The sequence below is a fragment of the Ursus maritimus genome, unplaced genomic scaffold (assembly GCF_017311325.1).
Source record: "Ursus maritimus isolate PB19 unplaced genomic scaffold, ASM1731132v1 scaffold_4, whole genome shotgun sequence".
In the NCBI taxonomy this organism is placed as follows: Eukaryota; Metazoa; Chordata; class Mammalia; order Carnivora; family Ursidae; genus Ursus; species Ursus maritimus.
Genome location: NW_024426552.1, coordinates 80,100,700 through 80,120,427, shown reverse-complemented (window position 1 = coordinate 80,120,427; position 19,728 = coordinate 80,100,700). Strand labels below are relative to the sequence as shown.

Below are 19,728 nucleotides of genomic sequence, written 5' to 3'. Positions count from 1 at the left end.
CATCCCCGGTTTCTGATGTAAGGCTTGATGATTCATTAGTTGTGTATAACACCCAGTGCACCATGCAATAAGTGCCCTCCTTACTACCCATCACCGGTCTATCCCATTCCCCCACCCCCCTCCCCTCTGAGGCCCTCAGTTTGTTTCTCATAGTCCATAGTCTCTCATGTTTCATTCCCCCTTCTGATTACCCCCCCTTTCTTTATCCCTTTCTTCCCCTACCGATCATCCTAGTTCTTATGTTCCATAGATGAGAGAAATCATATGATAGTTGTCTTTCTCTGCTTGACTTATTTCACTTAGCATTATCTCCTCCAGTGCCGTCCATGTTGCAGCAAATGTTGAGAACTAGTTCTTTCTGATAGCTGAGTAACATTCCATTGTATATATGGACCACAACTTCTTAATCCAGTCATCAGTTGAAGGGCATCTCGGCTCCTTCCACGATTTAGCTATTGTGGACATTGCTGCTATGAACATTGGGGTGCATATGGCCCTTCTCTTCACTACGTCTGTATCTTTGGGGTAAACACCCAGTAGTGCAATGCCTGGATCATAGGGTAGCTCAATTTTTAACTTTTTAAGGGACCTCCACATTGTTTTCCAGAGTGGCTGTACCAACTTGCATTCCCACCAACAATGTAGGAGGGATCCCCTTTCTCCACATCCAGTAAACTACTTTTAACCCATTACCTGTCTTACTGCCTTTACAATAAGAAAACCAAAGCTTTTATTTTCCTGAAGTATTTGGGTTAATGTTTTGTTTTCTGTCACGTTCAGAAATATGCACAATTACAAAATCATTCAAAATATTACCTGTTAAATGGTAATGTTTTTTCTATTAGGAGAAGGCTAGAACATTTCGCGGACAAGAAACCAAAACCATAAAGGATTTATTTATAATCTCTTTCCTTATTAGAAATTTATATTCTCCTGATTTTGTCCAGTTACGTGCATGAAGTATTTTGAAAGGGGGGAAACAACTCAAAGGGGCCATTCCTGCGGATTCTTGCTCAGTCGATCATCTGAGTAAATGATCTCAATTAACCGAAGAGGCGGTAGGGTGGGTACTTCCTGGAGTCGTCAAGCACTAACAAGAACTGACTGGGCGGGACCCATCACCTTCAGCAACCAGCCGAGTTGGCGGTGGAGGCGCAGGTCACGCTCGTCTTTGGCAGTGAGCACCAAAAGGTGCAGGAAACGTGCCCTGGCCGCGCCGCAGGGGAGGCTCCCGGAGGCCGCACCCCCACCCTCCGCCGGGAGCCCCTGATTGGGTCCTCCCCTTCGGCCGGCTCCAGCCTGCCCCCGCCCGGGGAAGGTAGCCGAGTTCAGCACTGGCTGCCCAGTCCTGGCCCAATTATTTAAAGCGGGGAAGTTTTGTTCTTGAGACCACCGACTTTCGCTCCGATGCCAGGAAGAGAGCCGACCTCCGACTTAGGAGTTTAAGGAGCTGGGCTTGGACTTGGTGAGTTTTGCTTTAAGCTCTCTTTGAATTTGAGCTGGCCTTGAAGGTAAAATCACTGGGACGCGGGAGATCCCTCCCCAATTGAATTTTTAAAAAGAACTGCTGTAGCGAAGCTTACTGAGTTTGATGTAAATCAGAGTTTTCTTCTGTTGTGACCTAGGCCCCAGAAGCTCAAGGCATAAGTGGCGTGACAAGTGATCTTTTAAAAGGACTAGCCTGCCCGTAGAACTCTTGAAAGGACATGATCAGAGAATTACAACTCAGGCACAACTTACCCACCGTATATGCATAACTGTTGCATGTTCTGAACGAACGGATCATTAGTATAACAAATCCTACTTCCTAATGAAAAGTGTATTGAGACCAGTTGTTTCATATGGAATTCATATGTGCGATCAATCGTACGATTTTAAAAAATGCTGTGCAGCCCACCGCACCCTAACCGAGGGCCCTCGTGGGTGGAACTGTTGTCTTCCCTTCCTGATCACTAAATGGGGGAATTTCTGGCACACTTGGAGCGATAAATCTCAGCTCCGCGGCTGGTTGGTTCTTTGTGCCGGGGACTGCAGCCGGGCTCCCGAGGTCCGCAAAGAGTGCTCCGGGCCGCCTAGCCTCTGCCCCGCCCCTGCCCGGCACGGCAGCCCCACTGCGCCGCGCCTCCTCACCGGAGCAGCTCTCAGGCTACGGGGAAGGAGACTCGGACTCTCCTTTGCTTTCTTTGGACCAGGAGAGGTCTCTGAGGGGCCGAGAGGGAAAAAAAGGGGAAGAGACCCGCGAGGAGGTGAAAGCACGCCCGTTCGCATGGGTGGCTCCAGGACTTAAGGTTGGAATGCGCGCCGGGGCCAGAGCGCACGGCTGGAGCAGACTCCCGGGCCTCGGCCCTCTGCTCTGGCCTGGACCGCGAGCGGCCCAGCCTCGGGAGGCCCTAACCGCCACGGGGCAGGGTTGCCCGCCGTCCGCCAGCGCGGCGGGGAAGGGGAGGGCGCGTTCCCTCTCCGGAGCGTCTTTGTTCGCTCGGGCTGGCGGGCGCGGGCGCCCGGCAGCCGACACCCCGGCCCGAGCGCCGCCCGGGTGCGGCAGGTAGGTTGAGGACCCCGGAGCTCCAGTTGGGGTTAAGTTTCCCGGGGCCCGGCGGGTTCCTCCTTCCCCGGGGAGCTCCCGCAAGGCGAGCGGAGGCGGTCGCCGCGCGGGGATACCGAGGCGGGCCGAGCGCGGGAGCCCGCGGGCGAACGCCGCGCCCTGCGGTCCCCGGATTTCGGATGGGGTTTCCCAACCGTGCTACCATCCCTGGGCTGCAGGGGTGAATTCGCGTAGAGAGTCTGCATCGGGCTGGAAATTAGGAAGCCGCCAGACTGGGGAAACTTTCGGCGAGTTACTGACTAGGGAAATGGAGACAAGGAAGTGGGCAGGCAGGGGAAACTGGAAAAGGAGACCTCTTGTTACCGGTAGGTCTTGGCCACTCTTTTTTTGACTGCCGAATTTTATTTTGTAACCTGAAGTGGCAGCCGGTTGCTTACTCAGATACAATATAGGTCAAAGTAGTAACTTTTCATCCGATTCTAACTACACAGCCTATATTTTTTCTTATGCAGTGTTGGTTTTCATAGGTTATGGGTCATGTTAAAGGGTCACCGATGTTGTAACGGCACAGTGGCTGCTGGTGGCTTGTAGCTCATATTTAGGGTAATTCTCTGATGGAAGTACATCCGTTAGAACTGGATTTGTTCCTCTGTGCCTTTATTTTGGGAACTTTGCCCGGTCCCTATGGGGGAAGGGAGAGGGACGTGAGAAACTGAAATTGACCCAGAAAGGATGCTCAAAGGTAGTTGTGTTCAGTGGTAGCACTGAAAACATCCCCTCTTGAACTTTCTGAAGGGGAGAGTGGTGATTAGCCTCTGAGGTTTCAACTTTCTCAAAAGAAACTTAATGGTAGATTTTGTATCTTGTCACAGGGGAGGGGGAACTGCTTTTTGGTCAACTCTTTTTAAATTATTATTGTAAAGCAAGATAAATTTGATACCTGAATGTTTACATTATATACTTCATATGACCCTTCTCTCTTCCGCTCCTTCTCTGCCTCCCTTCCCCTGCTCCTACAGGCACCCTCCATTTATTGAGCGCTGGGAGGCTAAAGCTGAGGCTGGCTCCCTCTAACTCACTTCAGTTACCCTGGGGCTCACCCTGACACCCTCTGATGGAGATGAGAGTGACGACACAGGAAAGTTCAAGCTAAAACTCAGAGAAGCTGTTTCTGAGGAATGAGGGGTGATTAGGAGGCATAAGTGTATTACACATAAATGCCTTGCCCAAACAAAAAAAGCCCCCCCAAAACCTCAGAAGGTAGAGAATAATTTTTAAAATAAAATGCAGGCTCTAGCAAGTAAAAACGTCACATTATATTTCATTAAAATGGAGATCAAATTCCCCTTTTATAGAAGATTGACTCAAATAAGGAGATTGTAGGAAAGTGAAATAACTTGCTAATTCTTAAATATAGAACAGCTTGAATAATAACTCTTGGGTTTTGAAATGGGTCATCTTTTAAAATGGGTCACTTTGGCTGGAATCATTGCACTTGGTGACTTTCAAATTGTAGGTAGAGTTCTGAGGACCAACTGCTCCATAATCTACGTAACAGAACATTAGGATGTTGTAGAAAGAAACTGGGAGAAATTCAGAAGTGGTCTCTTCTCAGTGTAACAATGTAGCCTATCTTTTTGGAATTTTGTGCGTGCTCAACTGAATTGCTCTAAGCTTTGCATTTTATAGCACATTATACCTTTTTTGGAATATTTCCATAGCCATTATTTTATTCCACTGTTAGAATAATCTTGTTAGGAGCTGCATATATTGTGTCTATGTTCCAGAAATTAAGGCACAGCAAATTATTATAAGAGCTCTTCCATTTGCCAGCAAACATTTAGCCAGAACAATGCAAATCCAGGATATTTTTCTTCTAGTATGCATATATATAGGAGGTATAAGAATCTTTGTACTGAAAGATAAGAAACTTGATCAGGTGAGAAGTAAACTTAGAATAAATAAAAGCGATTTTTTACATTTCTGTGCTGGAAATTCAGAGACTGGCTTTCATCTGTAACTTATTTTTTAAGATTTATTTATTTTCTATAGTGAAGGCTTTGATCCTAGAAGCCAGTTTTCTACAGAAAGGAATGTTCTACCACGTCTGCAGGGAATAAGCCCCTAAAAGTCCAAGTTCAAAATACTACTGCATAGCTTAAGATCCACCTAAGATTTCATAGTTTATCTCTTTATTCCTTTTCCTACAATTTTTTCTGCAACTCTTTATAGTGCTCTAGCAAAGCAAGTTAAAAAGCTGACTCAGCTTAGGTTTCCTTCTCCATAATTTACAGGGCCTTATAATCTCCTGGCTGTGTCATCTTGGTAGAAATTTTTTTTTAAGTGCTTGTGGGAACCATATTGTTCTTTGCTGTCAAAGATAATGGAAAGGCATGTTCAGCCAATTAGTAATGATACTTCTGTTCTCAGTCTCACCAGTGTTGGGGATGTGTGAAGTGCCCCTTAGCAATCAGATCAGTATTTTTAAAAACTTATATCTAATGAATATTTTTTGAGAAGAAGAATATTAGTGTATAGCTTACCATTTTGAAAGGTAACTAACCCCTAAAGAATACCAGTTACTAACTACAGCATCATGTTACAGATGCATGAACAATTTCTAGAGAAAGGAAATTAGCATAGATTGAACACCTGATTTGGACCACCCTTTGTCAAATAAATGGTCTCAAATGATCCTCAGAAGAGACTGTGGCACATGGTTTAGAGAGAAGTCAAGTTCATGTGACCAGTAAATGGAAGCAACAGAATATAAGTCTACTTTTGTTCATGTTCTAAAACTCTGGTTTTTCTACCCATGTGCCTTGATCAGGTCCAGATTCCAGATTGCACCAGAACACTTGCTTACTCCGTTAGGGGGTTCTACACTGGAAACATCTCTGAAGCTTTCCCTGCATCCTGCCTATGGCCTACTACACAGTATGTGGTAAATTCATATTTGTTGAATTAATTAAATGTAGGCATTACCTACTTTCAGGGCTGCTCAATATAATCCCTGGAATAGGTCGATGTTTAATAAATGATAGTTAACTTGTTATAATAAATGTTGATTGAGACAGAAATGTTATATATACCTCTTACATTTTATACCATTATTTTGTGTACTCTGTAAACCCTCAATCAAATGTTATTTCCAAATGTAATATTTAGAATGGGACATATGAACTGCCATTGGACAAGAAGCTTGTATATCTAGCTCACATAATAGGTTTATATCAGGTTATAGTGTCACCCTATTTTTATTTTATTTTTTTAAAGATTTTATTTATTTTTATTTAGAGAGAGAGCACGTGTGCGGTGAGTGGTGGGGGTGGGGGAGGAGCAGAGGGAGAGGGAGAATCTCAAGCAGACTCCATGCTGAGTATTAAGCCCGCTGCAGGGCTCGATCTCCTGACCCTGAGATCGTGACCTGAGCCGAAATCAAGAGTCAGACACTTAACTGACAAAGCCATGCAGGCACCCCTGTGACCGTATTTTTAAATCACTATTTTTCATATTGTAATTTTATCTCAGCTGTACCTTTCAATTCATCCAATACTTATTCATCAAATATTTGCTTGAAACATCCTGAGTCCTATACTCTTTACTCTCCTCTCCTTCCTTCCTTCTCACCTCTTTTTGACCCCCTTCTGTCCTTAAATCCTCCAGTCTTCTTTGTGGAAGGAAGACGTTATGTACCCAAAGGACACAAACTCATGAGGTCACTTTTGCCTATTCTCTTATGCTACTTGGACCAAGAAAAGGAAGGAGAGAAAATTGAGATGGAAGGTTAAAGAAAAGGTGGGTTACAAAGAAAGGGTGGATTACAAAATGCAAGTGATAGTAAAATGTAAATGACTCCAGACTTCAAGGAAGCAGATTCAAGTTGCCTTCTTGGGTGTTTCTCCTGGCCCTGCCGCGCTCACTTCCCTGCCCTCCCATCCTGATGGAAGCTCCAGGAAAAGCGGCTGGCCAGTGCCAGGGAGGAAGGCAGGTGTGGAGCTCAGGGACAGAACCTGGAATCCATCAGCTGCTTCAGAGCTTCCACGGGTTCTGGAATTTTGGAGGTTACTTGGTCAGCCCCATGTGTGGGTGCCTCAGTTTCTCCAGCAACACAGGGAAAGCCTTCGCCCTCATAGGTTTTGTTGTGAGGCTTAAAGAGTTTCCATAGACCTAAAGCAGTCAGAACAGAGCCCAGAGCACTGTAAACACTCCCATGTTAGCAACTGTTGCTAGAGCGGGCAAAAGGAGAAGTTTGTTTCTTAACTGGGCAAGAATAAAACTGACAAGAATTGTATTTAAAAGAGCAAGCAGCCCTGTCAACACAAACAACTATGCCTCAGGAATGAATACAGAAGGCCAAGCTCAGAAAAGCACATGTTTGACCACTCTGAGACCTACTTTTATTTCTGCTTTTTTGTTTCAAATTCTGTTACTGGGAATTTTCAGTGACTTTTAATATAACTCCTCTAAAATATAATAATACTCTATAGTCCCTCGCCACCAGTTTCCTTAGTGCTTGTCTTAGGGCCTGTCTTTACTTGTTTGTTCATTTAGTATTTCCTTGTCTTTTCTTCCCCTATAACCGGCAAACAGAAATCTACACCCATGTTTAATTTATAAAGAAACATATAATTTTGTTTATATAGGGGGGAACTTGTTACTGGATTCACACTGTAGGTTTTATAACTAATTTTTCCCTCTGCCCCACATCCATGCTAGAAGTTGGAATTTAGTCTTTGGCTACCACTGAATCAAGAGCTAACTCTATAAATGTATTGTTTGTGGATGCATCTGCCAATAGCTTGAGCTACATTTTCATAGCTCAAGTCACAGCCACAAAAACATCTAAAGACAGCTATTGGGTAGAATTTTTCCCTTTTTTACAGGCCTTGTATTGGAAACACTCAAATATGAAGTAAAGAATAAAAATATCAATTGAGGGAATATTTAATTTTTCTCACTTAAAAATGTGAGTTGTAAATGCAAATTTTGCGTTGTTTCCTTCCTTTTTGAGCAAAGAGATTAGGCAATTTTTACTAAATAGTACCCACTTGTGTTACTCATCACCAATGACTGTAACGAATTTAACTGAGAAAAATGTAGGCGATCAAACTATAGCCTTTCTTGTAAATTTAGGGCTCAACCTGATTTCCTTTAACATGGCAACTTGTCTCTTGAGGATTGGTCTTAGCTCTCTTTAACAGGGAATAGATGATTAGAACAAGCCAGGAAAACAATACTTAGAGTATAGAACAAAATGCTATCTGAAGATGGACAGAAAATGGCATATTTCTTCCCTTTGAGTTATGCCTGGACAGGAACCAAAAACTACCTCATATGGAATTACACTATAAGTAATACAGCTTTAAATATAGAAGGTTGAAGTACTTCTGTGTGTTGCATGTCTGCTAAGTAAGATTGGGAAATATAGTTTCTCTAAGATTAGATGTTGGTGATTTATTACAACAATGGCCAGAAACAATGGTCAAGAAACATACAGTTGGAGACAAAAACAGATACATTTTGAATTCAAACCCAGGGCTTTCTCTAGTTCACATTCCTCAGCCTTCAGGTCTCAGATTCAGTGTTGCTCCTCCTGGAAGATGCGTCCCCTGCTCCAGCCACCCCCATGGCTCCCCCCATAGCTCCCCGCACAGTGCCCACTGTTTGCCCCACGGCTCACCTCCCGCACTGGCCTTGTCTGTCCTGCCCTCCGACTATCACCCTCTACCCATTCCTTACCCCATCTCAATTTTCTATGGACTAGCCCTTTAAAATAGTACTTTTTAGGGGCGCCTGGGTGGCGCAGTCATTAAGCGTCTGCCTTCGGCTCAGGGGCTCAGGGCGTGATCCTGGCGTTATGGGATCGAGCCCCACATCAGGCTTCTCCGCTGGGAGCCTCTTCTTCCTCTCCCACTCCCCCTGCTTGTGTTCCCTCTCTCGCTGGCTGTCTGTCTCTCTCTCTCAAATAAATAAATAAAATCTTTTAAAAAAATAGTACTTTTTAGAAGAAATAACCATCTGAAGTTTTACGGAATTTGTACAGTATTCTCCTTCATTTGTCAAAAGATATTACCTAGTCCTTGGATTCAAACCAGTGCAAAGAAATTGAGATGCCACATAAATATATGCGTGCATGCACACGCACGTAAAACAAAATACATGCACGCGTACATGGGCACATACGTAAAATAAGATGCTTCCTTTTTCTTTGCCCCCTCCCCCTCCTCCGTCCCGGAGTTTACTTCCTCGGGGCCCCTCTGCTCCTCTCTGGTCCTGGAGGCTCACTGGCCTCACAGCAGCCCCCTTCCTAATGCTCAGAGTGCTCCCTGCTCCCTGCATCTGCAGTCCCGCTGCCTCCTCCAGTCTCACCTGACCCCCTGACTGCTTCACCTGCTGTCTCTCAGGCACCTCCCGCTCAACCCCAGACATGCTCCCTCCTCCTCCTAACTCAGGAAACCAGTCTCCCCTCCGCTGTCGCTAATGCTAGAAACTAGAACTCCCCGCTCCTCCTTTCCTCCCATCCCAGGCCACTCATGAGGTAGCGCTGGGTTTGTTTTTCTCAAAAGGGTTTTCATTACCCCTGACCTCCTTCCTCACTTCCCCCACCCTAGAGTAGGCCCTCCTCGCCTCATTCTGCATCAGCGTGAGGCCCCCATGGAGCCGGGGGCCCTATCTCCAGGCATCCCACATCCATCCTGCGTGCCACCACCAGATTAGTCCCTTTCACGTAGCGCTTAGTACATATTGACAAGGCACTTATCATTAAAAACAAAAAACCGAAACTTCTGTGACTTCTTGCTGCCCTTGGCACACACCGACTCCCCTGCCTCATTTTCAAGGTCCCCCATAAGCAGGCCCCGACCTCCCGGCTTTCAAATACATGCTTGTATCTCAAGTATTTGCCGTGTTGTTATTTTTTCCTTTCCTGCCTGAAACAGATTGCTTCTCTTCATGTAACCACCTAAATACTGTTCATCCTCAGGCCCTCCTATCCTGCTGTCACTGATCTCTATTACCAGGGACTCACCTTTTTTGCCTAGAGTTGGTATCGTCTAAATTAGTGCTGTGACACTGTCTGTACTTTATTGTGATCTGCTGATTATTGTCCATGGGAACACGGGCATCATGAGTCTTGTCTCAACTAGATGGCAGATGCTTTCAGAGAGGAGACTATAAAATACTATGACATGACTCCATCGCGCCCAATTGGCATAATGATTCCATAGCAAATACTCACATACTTGTAGGATTTGTTGAAACTTTGAACAGTGAGGTTGTTTGACTTGAACTTAAAGTGCAGGCCTCGCTATCTTGATTAAAACTTCAAAATTTTTATCAGGTTCTGTATAATATTTTAGGATTACTAAAGTAGACCCAAGAAAGAAATGGGTTACCAGTAAGAGCAAAGTAGAAAAAAAATCAGAGGTCATTTACGGTAACTTGTAGTACCTAGTTTTTTCCGGAAGAGTTTAAAAGAGTTCTCTTATGAAGAAATATTCTTGAGTAACTGTGGGGCCCGGCTCCCAAACTGAAAAGCATTTGGGGCAGGCTCAGCCTCCTTCTTTTCTGATGTTCCTGTTCTACGTCTAGTCTTTATTCTGCTGGCTACTTCTCTCTATTAGGAAAGAGAATACTGAGAGTATCTGCTCCCTCTTTTCAATCCAAATAGAAGCAAACCCAAGTTATAGTCCAACTGTTTGCATACAGGTCTTGCTCAACAAAGGATGGGGTTACATCCCAATAAACCCACTGTAAATTGAAAATATTGGAAGTCAAAAAAGCGTTTATACACCTAATGTACCAAACATCATAGCTTAGCCTAGCCTACCTTAAATGTGCTCGGAGCATTTATATTAGCTTACAGTGGGGCGAAGCACCTAACACCAAGTGTATTAGATACTAAAATGTTGACTAGCTTATGTAATTGAATACTGTGCTGAAAGTGAGAAAGAAAACGGTTGTAAGTGTAGCGGTTGTTTACCCTCATGATTGCCTTGCTGACTGGGAACTACAGCTGGCCGCTGCCCAGCATCGCCAGAGAGTATCATACAGCATATCACTAGCCTGGGAAAAGATCAAAATTCCAAATTTGAAGTATGGTTTCTACTGAGTGCATATTGCTCTCACACCATCATAAAATAAAGAAATCATACATCGGGGACTGTCTCTATTTGCCTCTGAGCATGTCTTTGTCCTGTTCTCTCTTGTGGTCTTTCCTGTTTCCTACTTCCAGCAGACTCTGAAATCATCTGTAATTTTTACATCCCCGCAGTAACAATACATTGACATTCACCCCCAATCTGCAGATGAAGTCACCAAATCAGAGTGCAGGGAGGGTTGCCCGAGGTTACACAACGAACCTGGCCCCAAACGGGGTAGCCCTGGAGCTTGCAGCCTGTGGCCTGGTCCCTGAACTGCCCATTGTGCACACAAAGGAAGCTGCAGGCACAGCGTTGTGGTGGGGATGGGTACCGAGCTCTCGGGCATTATCTGGCTCCTTTGTTTCCTGGCAGGCCCAGCACTTTCTTTCTCCAGGTCGTGCAGGCCTGTGGGTTTCTCTGCAGCCCCCTCCCCTGCACGTTGAAGACAGAAGCTAGATGTGCTTTAGATGAGCGTTAGACTCTGTGTGACCCGGAAGAGCAGGTGTCAGTTGCAAGTACGTGGCACCCATCAGCAAAGCCGGGGCTGGTGGGCAACACGGTTTGGTTGTAATTAACGAGTTTAGACCATGGAGGTGCATTTTGCTTCTGGTTGGGCAATGCCGCCTAGTGACTGTGTTCAATTTGGAGGAGTTCGGGTGTTCTTTTGTTATAAAAGAAAAGCTGGGTACTGCGAAAGAGTAGTTCACCTTTCCTAATCTTCCCCTCATCATATCAGTCCTATCAGTGGGGTTTGGTTATGATTGGTATACATGATAGCTAAACAATTCAAGCTGCTGAGATTGGAGAAATCTTGTTTTAGAATTTCACATGCTGTTCTGAACCTATATAAGTAGTGTGGGTTGTTGGCTTTGTGACAGGTTCTTTGTCATTTTTCAGAAACTGTTTGACTCTTTGAGGTCAGTGGGGAACAGGTGAAGAAATATAGGGAAATAAGGTAAATACATATGTGGCAGGGGTGGAAGCAGGGGGATAAATACTTGTTCTGGGCTGGCTGCTAAAATGCACGTTAGCAGCAGAACACACCAATCAGAGGAGTAATAGGCCCCATTCATGGAGAGATACTGGGGCCTCTGTGAGTCAAGTCTTTATGTGGGTGTTGGAGGAGTGAGGCCTGTGGGCTGATTGTCTAGCAAGAAGCTCAGACTTGTAAACAACTGGGAATAGGTGCAAAACAAGCTAACGTTGCAACATTATGAGCACAGCTGCTCAGAAACGAGAAGCTAGTTTTGCCTGTAGTTCCACAGGTTACTCTCCTCTTTGTCTCTTTCCCAGGGTCTGTTGGAATAGAAACTGCAGATTAGTTTTAATTGATAATTTTCTTACAATTCTTAAATAGTTACGGGATCTTAAAATCTGCCCTTAAGAATTCTCTGCTGCTTTGCCTTAAGCCTCCAAGTCTAGAGGCAGAAGGGGATATCCGCTCTCACAGGGGGACCCTTATCTAAGCGAGCACTGTTAACTCTGAGAGGAAGTGCCCCCTCCACCCACTGAAAGTGATTCTGCAAAGTTTAGGCAGATGCCACCATCAGAAACTGATATTTTCCGCTGTCTTTTCCATTCTACTCTAGAGGATTCGGTCCACCATGACCAGCCAAACCAAGAGGGGAAATTTCTGATACTGATCTATCCCTTACAGTAGTATTTCTTGCTTTTTTGAGGGTAAAGCACATAAAAAAATACATTCTACACCCCAAACTGAAAGCACATATCCATAAAACTGAAAGTTTCACAAAATGATACTTAAATGACTTTCAGGGCACTATGCCATTCTCTATTTTGTTCTTTTTCTTTTTTAAATACTGGTTGTGACTTCCTGAGAGGCACTAGCAAGTTTTAAAATCTGTACCCTAGGGGATAAGACGATTATCTCTGGACAAAGTCTCCGTGAGGGTTGGCTCCGATCTTCTGCACTCCTTGCACTTTTGCACGCCTGGTCTTTGCTGTTATCAGCCCAACAAGGAGTAACTTCGGCAGACAGGTAATACGGCTGTATTTAAAGGGCCAGAAGTTGGGAAGAGGTCCCACAGCCAAGGTTAGGCCTGTAGAGCAGGGTGCTCTCAGTGTATGCAGTTGGTTTCATAGCAGGGTCCAAGGACAGGGGACTTAAGGTTGAGATCTTTGGGCACAAAAGCAGGGCCTTTTCCCTGGGGCTTGTGATGTGGGCTCAGCTACCTAGCCAGCCTGGAATGAGTGGAGCTTGCATGGTCTTTTCCCTGTCAATCTGTTGAAAGCTCAGGAGACTGATATGTTAACCCTGAGGGGAGAGACTACTCCAGGCAAAAGTATGTATCTTACTTTGGATAAGCACTGGGGACAGAGTCCTTGAGGACGGGAGGTGCTGTCTCCTAGTCATGGAAGAAAGGAGAGGACATGTGACTGACTGGGCCTCCCGACCCTAGTTCTTCCCAAGTGAGCAGCTGTTTGAAAGGTGGCTCCACACCTCCATGGTTCTTTGCACCAACATTCAGAGAATGCCTACCTGGTGTCAGGCACTGACCTAGATGCTGAGGGTAGGGTGTCTACGACATCGTGCCTGACCTCACGGAGTTCCCAGTATAATTGCGGGAGGCAGTTAAATTAAAAAGTAAGTCCAGGAAGATGGGTGCAAGAATGTGCTGTGGTAATACAGATAAGAATAATCTTTGCTGGTAGTGCTGGAGGGTGGCCTCAATTCTGACTTCCCAGAAAAGGATGCCAGTGGAATTTACTGAAGATTAGTATACTTCTTATTCGCATGGGGAGCAGGGCTCACCAGGCCACAGGACTGCTGGTACAAAGGCTGCCGTGTATGAAATAGCAAGCAGGGCCGAGTTTCCAGCCAACAGTTTGGTACTGACAACTAGTAAGGGGCATCTGAAGGGGGTGAAGGAGCTCAGTTAGTCTCATGGTTAGATCTGAGCTTTAGAAAAATCACTCTGTAGGGTAGAGGATGTGTTGGTCAGGGATCATTTTGGCTGCTGCACTGGTATGGGTGAGAAGTGATGATAACAGGAAGAGAGATTTAGAAGAAGCAATTCACAGGATTAAGTAACTGGATATGGAATGGAGGAAAAGGAGGACTTTCAGATTTGTGGCACAGATGCATGAAGTGCAGTCAGACACAAAGAAAGAAATGGCAACAGCAGGTTTTAGGGGAGAAGACAGAAGGGGCTAGAAATGGCATTTGAGTGTCCCTGTGTACGAGGTAATTATCTATGTGCCTCCCTCTATCTGTATACCTATGTACATTCCCATTTACTTTGCATAAAGACTTCGAGTTAATTGGGGTTATCCTGGCATTTCAGATTTCTGGGTTAGATGGATGCTACTGAGCAGGGGAAGAGCCCTCACAGGTGTTCACATTGCCGGGCTATAACCCTGGGGCTTCCTGGTTTGAATGTGCTAAACTTGTGGGACCTGTTGAGTTTCCAAATGAAAAAGAACAGGAAAAAGATGACTATATAGATGTGGGGCTCACAAAGTCATTTTGGTTGGAGAGAGTTTGAGCGATGCTTTTGAAAATGTATCTCGACTCCTTGATTTACAAACCTTGATTTTTTTAAAACAAAATCTTACTGTTATTCCTGTCTCTTTTGGGGCAAGCTTTAATGAATTTTAACTGTTATGAACTTTTCATCTTTCATCTATTTTGCCTTGAAGTATACACAGGCATAACCTTGGAGATACTGTAGGTTTGGTTCTAGACCAACCGTAATAAGGCAAATATCATGGTAACGCGAGTCAAATGAATTTTTTGATCTCCCGGTGCATATAAAAATTATGTTCAGACTATATAGTAATCTATGCAGTAGTGCAATGGCATTATGTCTAAAAAAATATACATATTAAAAATACTTTATTACTAAAAAATGCTAACCATCATCCAGGCTTTTACCGAGTCACAGTCACCTGATCACAGATCACCATTACAAATAAAATAATGAAAACATTTGAAATATTATGAGAATTACTGAAATGGGACACAGAGACATGAGGAGAGCAAATGCTGTTGGAAAAATGGCAACCCCTTGCTTGACGCAGGGTTGCCACAAACCTTCAACTTGTAAAAAAGGCAGTATTTGCCAAGTGCCGTAAAACAAGGCGTCCCCGCTCCTTTCATCCTGGCTGTGTTGCAGATCAGTATATTGCTGGACACACCCATGTGAGATTGTGAACTTTAAGTGTATAGGCTGATAGCCATTTGGGAGGCTTTTTATTTTTTAAGGTCGAGACAAGGAAAAGGCCTCTGTATTCTGAAGGGGAAGACAGTAGAGAGTGAGTGGTTCTTTCCCTTTCCCTATCCTTTCCCCCACACCCACCAAAAAATAAATACCTGTGTGTCTCTGCGAAATACTAGCAGCCTTATCACCTTCTGTCCACATTGGGCAAGTTACATTTCGTTTTTAAGGAACGAAAAATAGTTTCTTTTTGGTCACTCTCCCCTGTTCACTTGTCTTTTCTCTTCCTGACTCTAGCAGGTGGCACTTGACTCTCACAGAAAGAAGCATATGGACTAGATGGACCTGAGGCCAGTCACCTAACTCAACGAAGGATGCCGGTGTGGAAACACTGTGACCTGCCCGTGTTCTCCTCCTACTGGGCGTTCCACTCTTTTGCAATCTCAGAAAAAATGGTATGAAAAGAAAATATTTTGTGAACCAAGAAGCTCCTACTTTTTTAATGACGAACATGTATTAAGATGGACATCTGTTCTCCACAATACCAAGTTCTATGGTCTCGAAGGAGCAAGCGCCCATTTAAAACCAATCCTAAGTAAAAACAGAGCTGCATGGATGTCAGAATGTTTGTGAGTGGCAGGAGAGTTAAAAAATGGCAGTTTGTTCATTTATTTGCCACTTGTTTTATACTAAGCCTCATGGTTTTTTGGGGACCCATCGATAATCACATTGTGAGCCATATGAAGTCCTACTCTTACAGATACCTCATCAATAGCTATGACTTTGTGAATGATAGCCTGTCTCTTAAGCATAGTGTGGATGGGGCTACCCACTACCAGTACTTGATTAACCACGAGGAGAAGTGTCAAGCACAAGACATCCTCCTGTTACTGTTTGTAAAAACCGCTCCCGAAAACTACGATCGACGTTCCGCAATTAGAAAAACGTGGGGCAATGAGAAGTATGTCCAGTCTCAACTTAATGCCAACATCAAAACTCTGTTTGCTTTAGGAACACCTTCTAACCCACTGACAAGAGAAGAACTGCAAAGAAAACTGGTCTGGGAAGATCAAGTGTACAGTGATCTAATCCAGCAAGACTTTGCTGATTCTTTCTATAACCTTACTCTTAAATTACTTCTGCAGTTCAGTTGGGCAAACAGCTTTTGTCCTCATGCCAAATTCCTTATGACTGCTGATGACGACATATTTATTCATATGCCAAATCTTATTGAATACCTTCAAAGTTTAGAAAAAATTGGTGTTCAGGATTTTTGGATTGGTCGGGTTCATCGTGGTGCTCCTCCTGTTAGAGACAAACGTAGCAAATACTACGTCCCCTATGACATGTACCAGTGGCCGGCTTACCCTGACTATACTGCTGGAGCTGCCTACGTGATCTCCAGTGATGTAGCCGCCAAAGTCCACGAGGCGTCACAGACACTTAACTCCAGTCTTTACATAGATGATGTGTTCATGGGCCTCTGTGCCAATAAAATGGGGGTCGTACCACAGAACCATGTGTTTTTCTCTGGGGAAGGTAAAACTCCTTATCATCCCTGCATCTACAATAAAATGATGACATCTCATGGACATGTACAAGACCTTCAGGACCTCTGGAGGGATGCCACAGACCCTAAAGTCAAAACGATTTCAAAAGGGTTTTTTGGTAAAATATACTGCAGGATAATTAAGATAGTTCTCCTTTGCAAATTGACCTATATGGACACATACCCTTGTAGGGCCGCCTTTGTCTAACAGTACTTGAATGTTGTATGTTTTCACTGTCACTGAGCCAAACCGGGATGAAAAAACTTTAGATGTTTGTCGATACCTTAAGTGAAATGAATATGAAAAAACAAAGAAATATTTTGAAAACCCAGTCTATCAGAATGTTTCTTTGATTCTAGAAGCTATTCAGTGTAACTTATCTACTTCATTGCCTAAATTCATTTCAAGGTATTTATACTTAGAAAAGGTTTATGAAGACAAAACTAAAGGGAAATTCAAGTTCTCACTCGATGCCATGTGAATATTTGAGGCATAGAGAAGTTAATTAAGGTGCCTTGGTGTTAGAGCAACTGCTTTTGGAAAATACCAAGTGAATGTATAGCACAACATTTCAAAGAAATGAATATATTGTCGGACCAGGTTTACAAATTAGTTTTTATTAGAGAGCACTTGACTGGGAGAGATGTGGGCAGGGGAGGATTAGCATAGGAGAAAGTACTTGAACCTGGTAGAAGAAGGTTCCTATTCTTCAGAGGAGACTTAGAAAAATGTACACGATTTCTTTATAAACAGCCAAATCACTTTTTGTCACATCCACGTAGATAATTTACCTAGATAGTATTAGAGTCATTTAAAATATATTTATGTCTTTTTTTCAAAGTGTAATGTGAAATTTGAGCTGTCATTCACTCTGCCCTAACTGGTACTCATGTGAATTTTTTAATTATTAGAAATGACACAAAACATGGGCAGTTTGTTACTCACAGGGTCTTTCTCTAGGGAGAAATCATTATTAATTCAAATCAGCCAATTTTAATGAATTTTTCAGCTGGTTTTTAAATATTCAATATCAGTCTGTTTTTAAGGTAGTTATTTGAATATAGTTTGCTCAGAGGAATATAATAATGGAGAGGACTTCGAAAAGAAAGAACATTAAAAGCCTCTTTTCTCCTTTTCTATAATTCATAAAATAAAATTCTTAGTGTGTAAATTATTGTAACAACGACTAAAATTAGCCTACCCCTCCCCAACAAGGTCTCGTAAACCACAGTACTTTATCAGATTTTAAAACTGAGAGCATTCAACATCAAATCAAAGCTATCCTATCTTTAAAAAAATCAGTTCTTTCATCAAAATGACTATTGGAGGTGTCATCAACTTTGAAATACTTCACACTTGAAAGCAGAATGAAGTGGTAGAAATGTCACCAGAATGAGGTTTAAAATATTTGTGAAGCTTCCTATTCAAAGAGCTACGGCTGAGCTCTAAAAGTGTAAGTTGCATTTATCTTACAGAGCAGGATAAAAATGTGGTCGTGATGCAACAACCTCCCTCCACTACAGAAAGAACTAGGTGATGTCTATTGTCCCAAGGATTATATGACATCCAAAATGGTGACTTCAGCAACAGCAGCTGAACTGACTATATGAAACCTGTCTCTCCACAGAGGTGCCTGTTAGGGAAAACCAAGATGTCTCATCTCATTAGATGAGGCCTGAAACATGCAGAAGAAAAGAGAACTAAAAGAATTCTTGGTAAACACAACTGGAGGATGATATATATTGTAATTTTCTGCAGATAGCTTTTTAATGTTTATAGAAATTTTTTGTTAATTTTTTTTCTATTTTGAAAATTGAGGCTTGTTTACATTGATTGCTCAGATAATTTAGAATTTTTAACTAATGTCCAAAACTACAGTGTCAACCATTCTGGGTTTGTAGTTACTTTCAGAGTAGGTTCAGCGTTTTTAGATCATGACACTTTAAATTTTCTGACCAATTTTAAAACCTGTAGATAACAAAATCACATCTTGACAAAGCTGGTTTATAATTAATTTTTATTAGTTGATTCTTTAATAACCATTTGCCTTTTGGCCATACATACCCTGTGTATCTGTACTTGTACCTGTTTAAATTTTCCATTGGTTGAAAACATAAGTGTCTCTCTGGCCATTGAAATGATCTTGTTTACAGCAGTAATTTTGTGAAACAATTATTTATTTGCAAAAGAGCTCTCCTCAACTTTGTTCATGTTTTTATTTTTGCTTAGAATAGAATGGAACAGCTTTAAATTTAAAGGAAATATGAAGGCACTTCCCTTTTTAATAAGAAGGAAATTGCTAGATGCTTCCTTCATTAGATTTAAAGTACTGAGAAGAATATTTGTAAATAAAAGGATTCCAGCCTTTTAAAAAAGAAGGAAAAACTTTTTGGTGCTCTAATGCAGGGCTGTCTCAAAAATCGTCAACAAAGGGAAAATAAACTATCAGCCTGGATGGTCACTTGAGTAGACGATGGTTGTACACAGTGTTATTGCTAAAAACTTTTACCTCTTAGTTGGTTTGCATCTTTTTTCCATATTATTAATTTTATACCAGTATGTTAAATATTTATATTATTTGAATTTTGCTCTTGTATGGCAAAATAATTAGTGAGTTTTTAAAAATAAATCTGTGATTTCCAATAAACAACTTGAAAATTGTCAGCAGATGTGTATTTTCACAAACTTTTCAAACTCGTGTGCGAACACCGTTTGTTTATATAATCAACTTGTTCTGTTTAATGTCAGGGAGGTCTGTACCACACAATCTTAATTCTGCTGCTGTTCAGACTTGCTGCTATGCCTGGGATAGAGGATTATCGTGTCCTCTGCGGTGGAGCCACCTAAAATGCTTCTTTGGTTTGTTAAATGACTTATGCTGGAATGTCTAGGTTGGGGGAATTCTCTTTTCTAATCGATTGTTCAGGAAAGAGATGAAAACCCATAGCCATGGAGCCATCAGATACCATTGGAAAGGGTCATATTTTCCTTTTATTTGATATCATTAGGTGTCGGAAGGTAGGTTCAAAAATTGCTCAAGTCTTTGAAAGTCAGGAACGTTCTTAGGCCTGCTTCCGTCTGAGTGCTGCGTCAGTATATTTGTACATAGTATGTTCTCCTCTGCTTTTCACCCAATTCCTGCTCAGTTCTTAGTCTAAGATATGGTGTGATTCAATCTGTATATGTTTTTAAAATTTGGAAGCATGTGATTTTTTTGGTTGTAGATATTCTTTTGCACCAGACCTCAAAGGCTCCTTACTGTCTTGAGCATCAAATCTAATCTTCGACCTGGTTCCCAAGGCTTTATGGAA

General features: G+C 42.8%; 2 protein-coding genes across 17 annotated transcripts in view; one reads left to right on the top strand and one right to left on the bottom strand.

Moving 5' to 3' along the window:
- MCF2L2 (MCF.2 cell line derived transforming sequence-like 2) overlaps positions 1 to 19,728 on the bottom strand; it is a 253,980-nt gene that overhangs the window by 82,024 nt on the left and 152,228 nt on the right. The window lies entirely within an intron of this gene.
- B3GNT5 (UDP-GlcNAc:betaGal beta-1,3-N-acetylglucosaminyltransferase 5) lies at positions 1,104 to 19,078 on the top strand. Of its 16 annotated transcripts, none has more exons than XM_040621536.1 (4): positions 1,104 to 1,465; positions 5,376 to 5,482; positions 12,562 to 12,688; positions 15,165 to 19,078. In XM_040621536.1, the coding sequence occupies exon 4, from the start codon at positions 15,479 to 15,481 to the stop codon at positions 16,622 to 16,624; it is 1,146 nt and encodes a 381-aa protein (XP_040477470.1). In that variant the 5' UTR covers positions 1,104 to 1,465; positions 5,376 to 5,482; positions 12,562 to 12,688; positions 15,165 to 15,478; the 3' UTR covers positions 16,625 to 19,078. The 16 variants fall into 16 exon arrangements, with proteins under 16 accessions (XP_040477470.1, XP_040477471.1, XP_008703496.1 ...); XM_040621537.1 differs by having other exon boundaries at positions 5,376 to 5,489; XM_040621541.1 differs by lacking the exon at positions 1,104 to 1,465 and adding an exon at positions 2,097 to 2,288.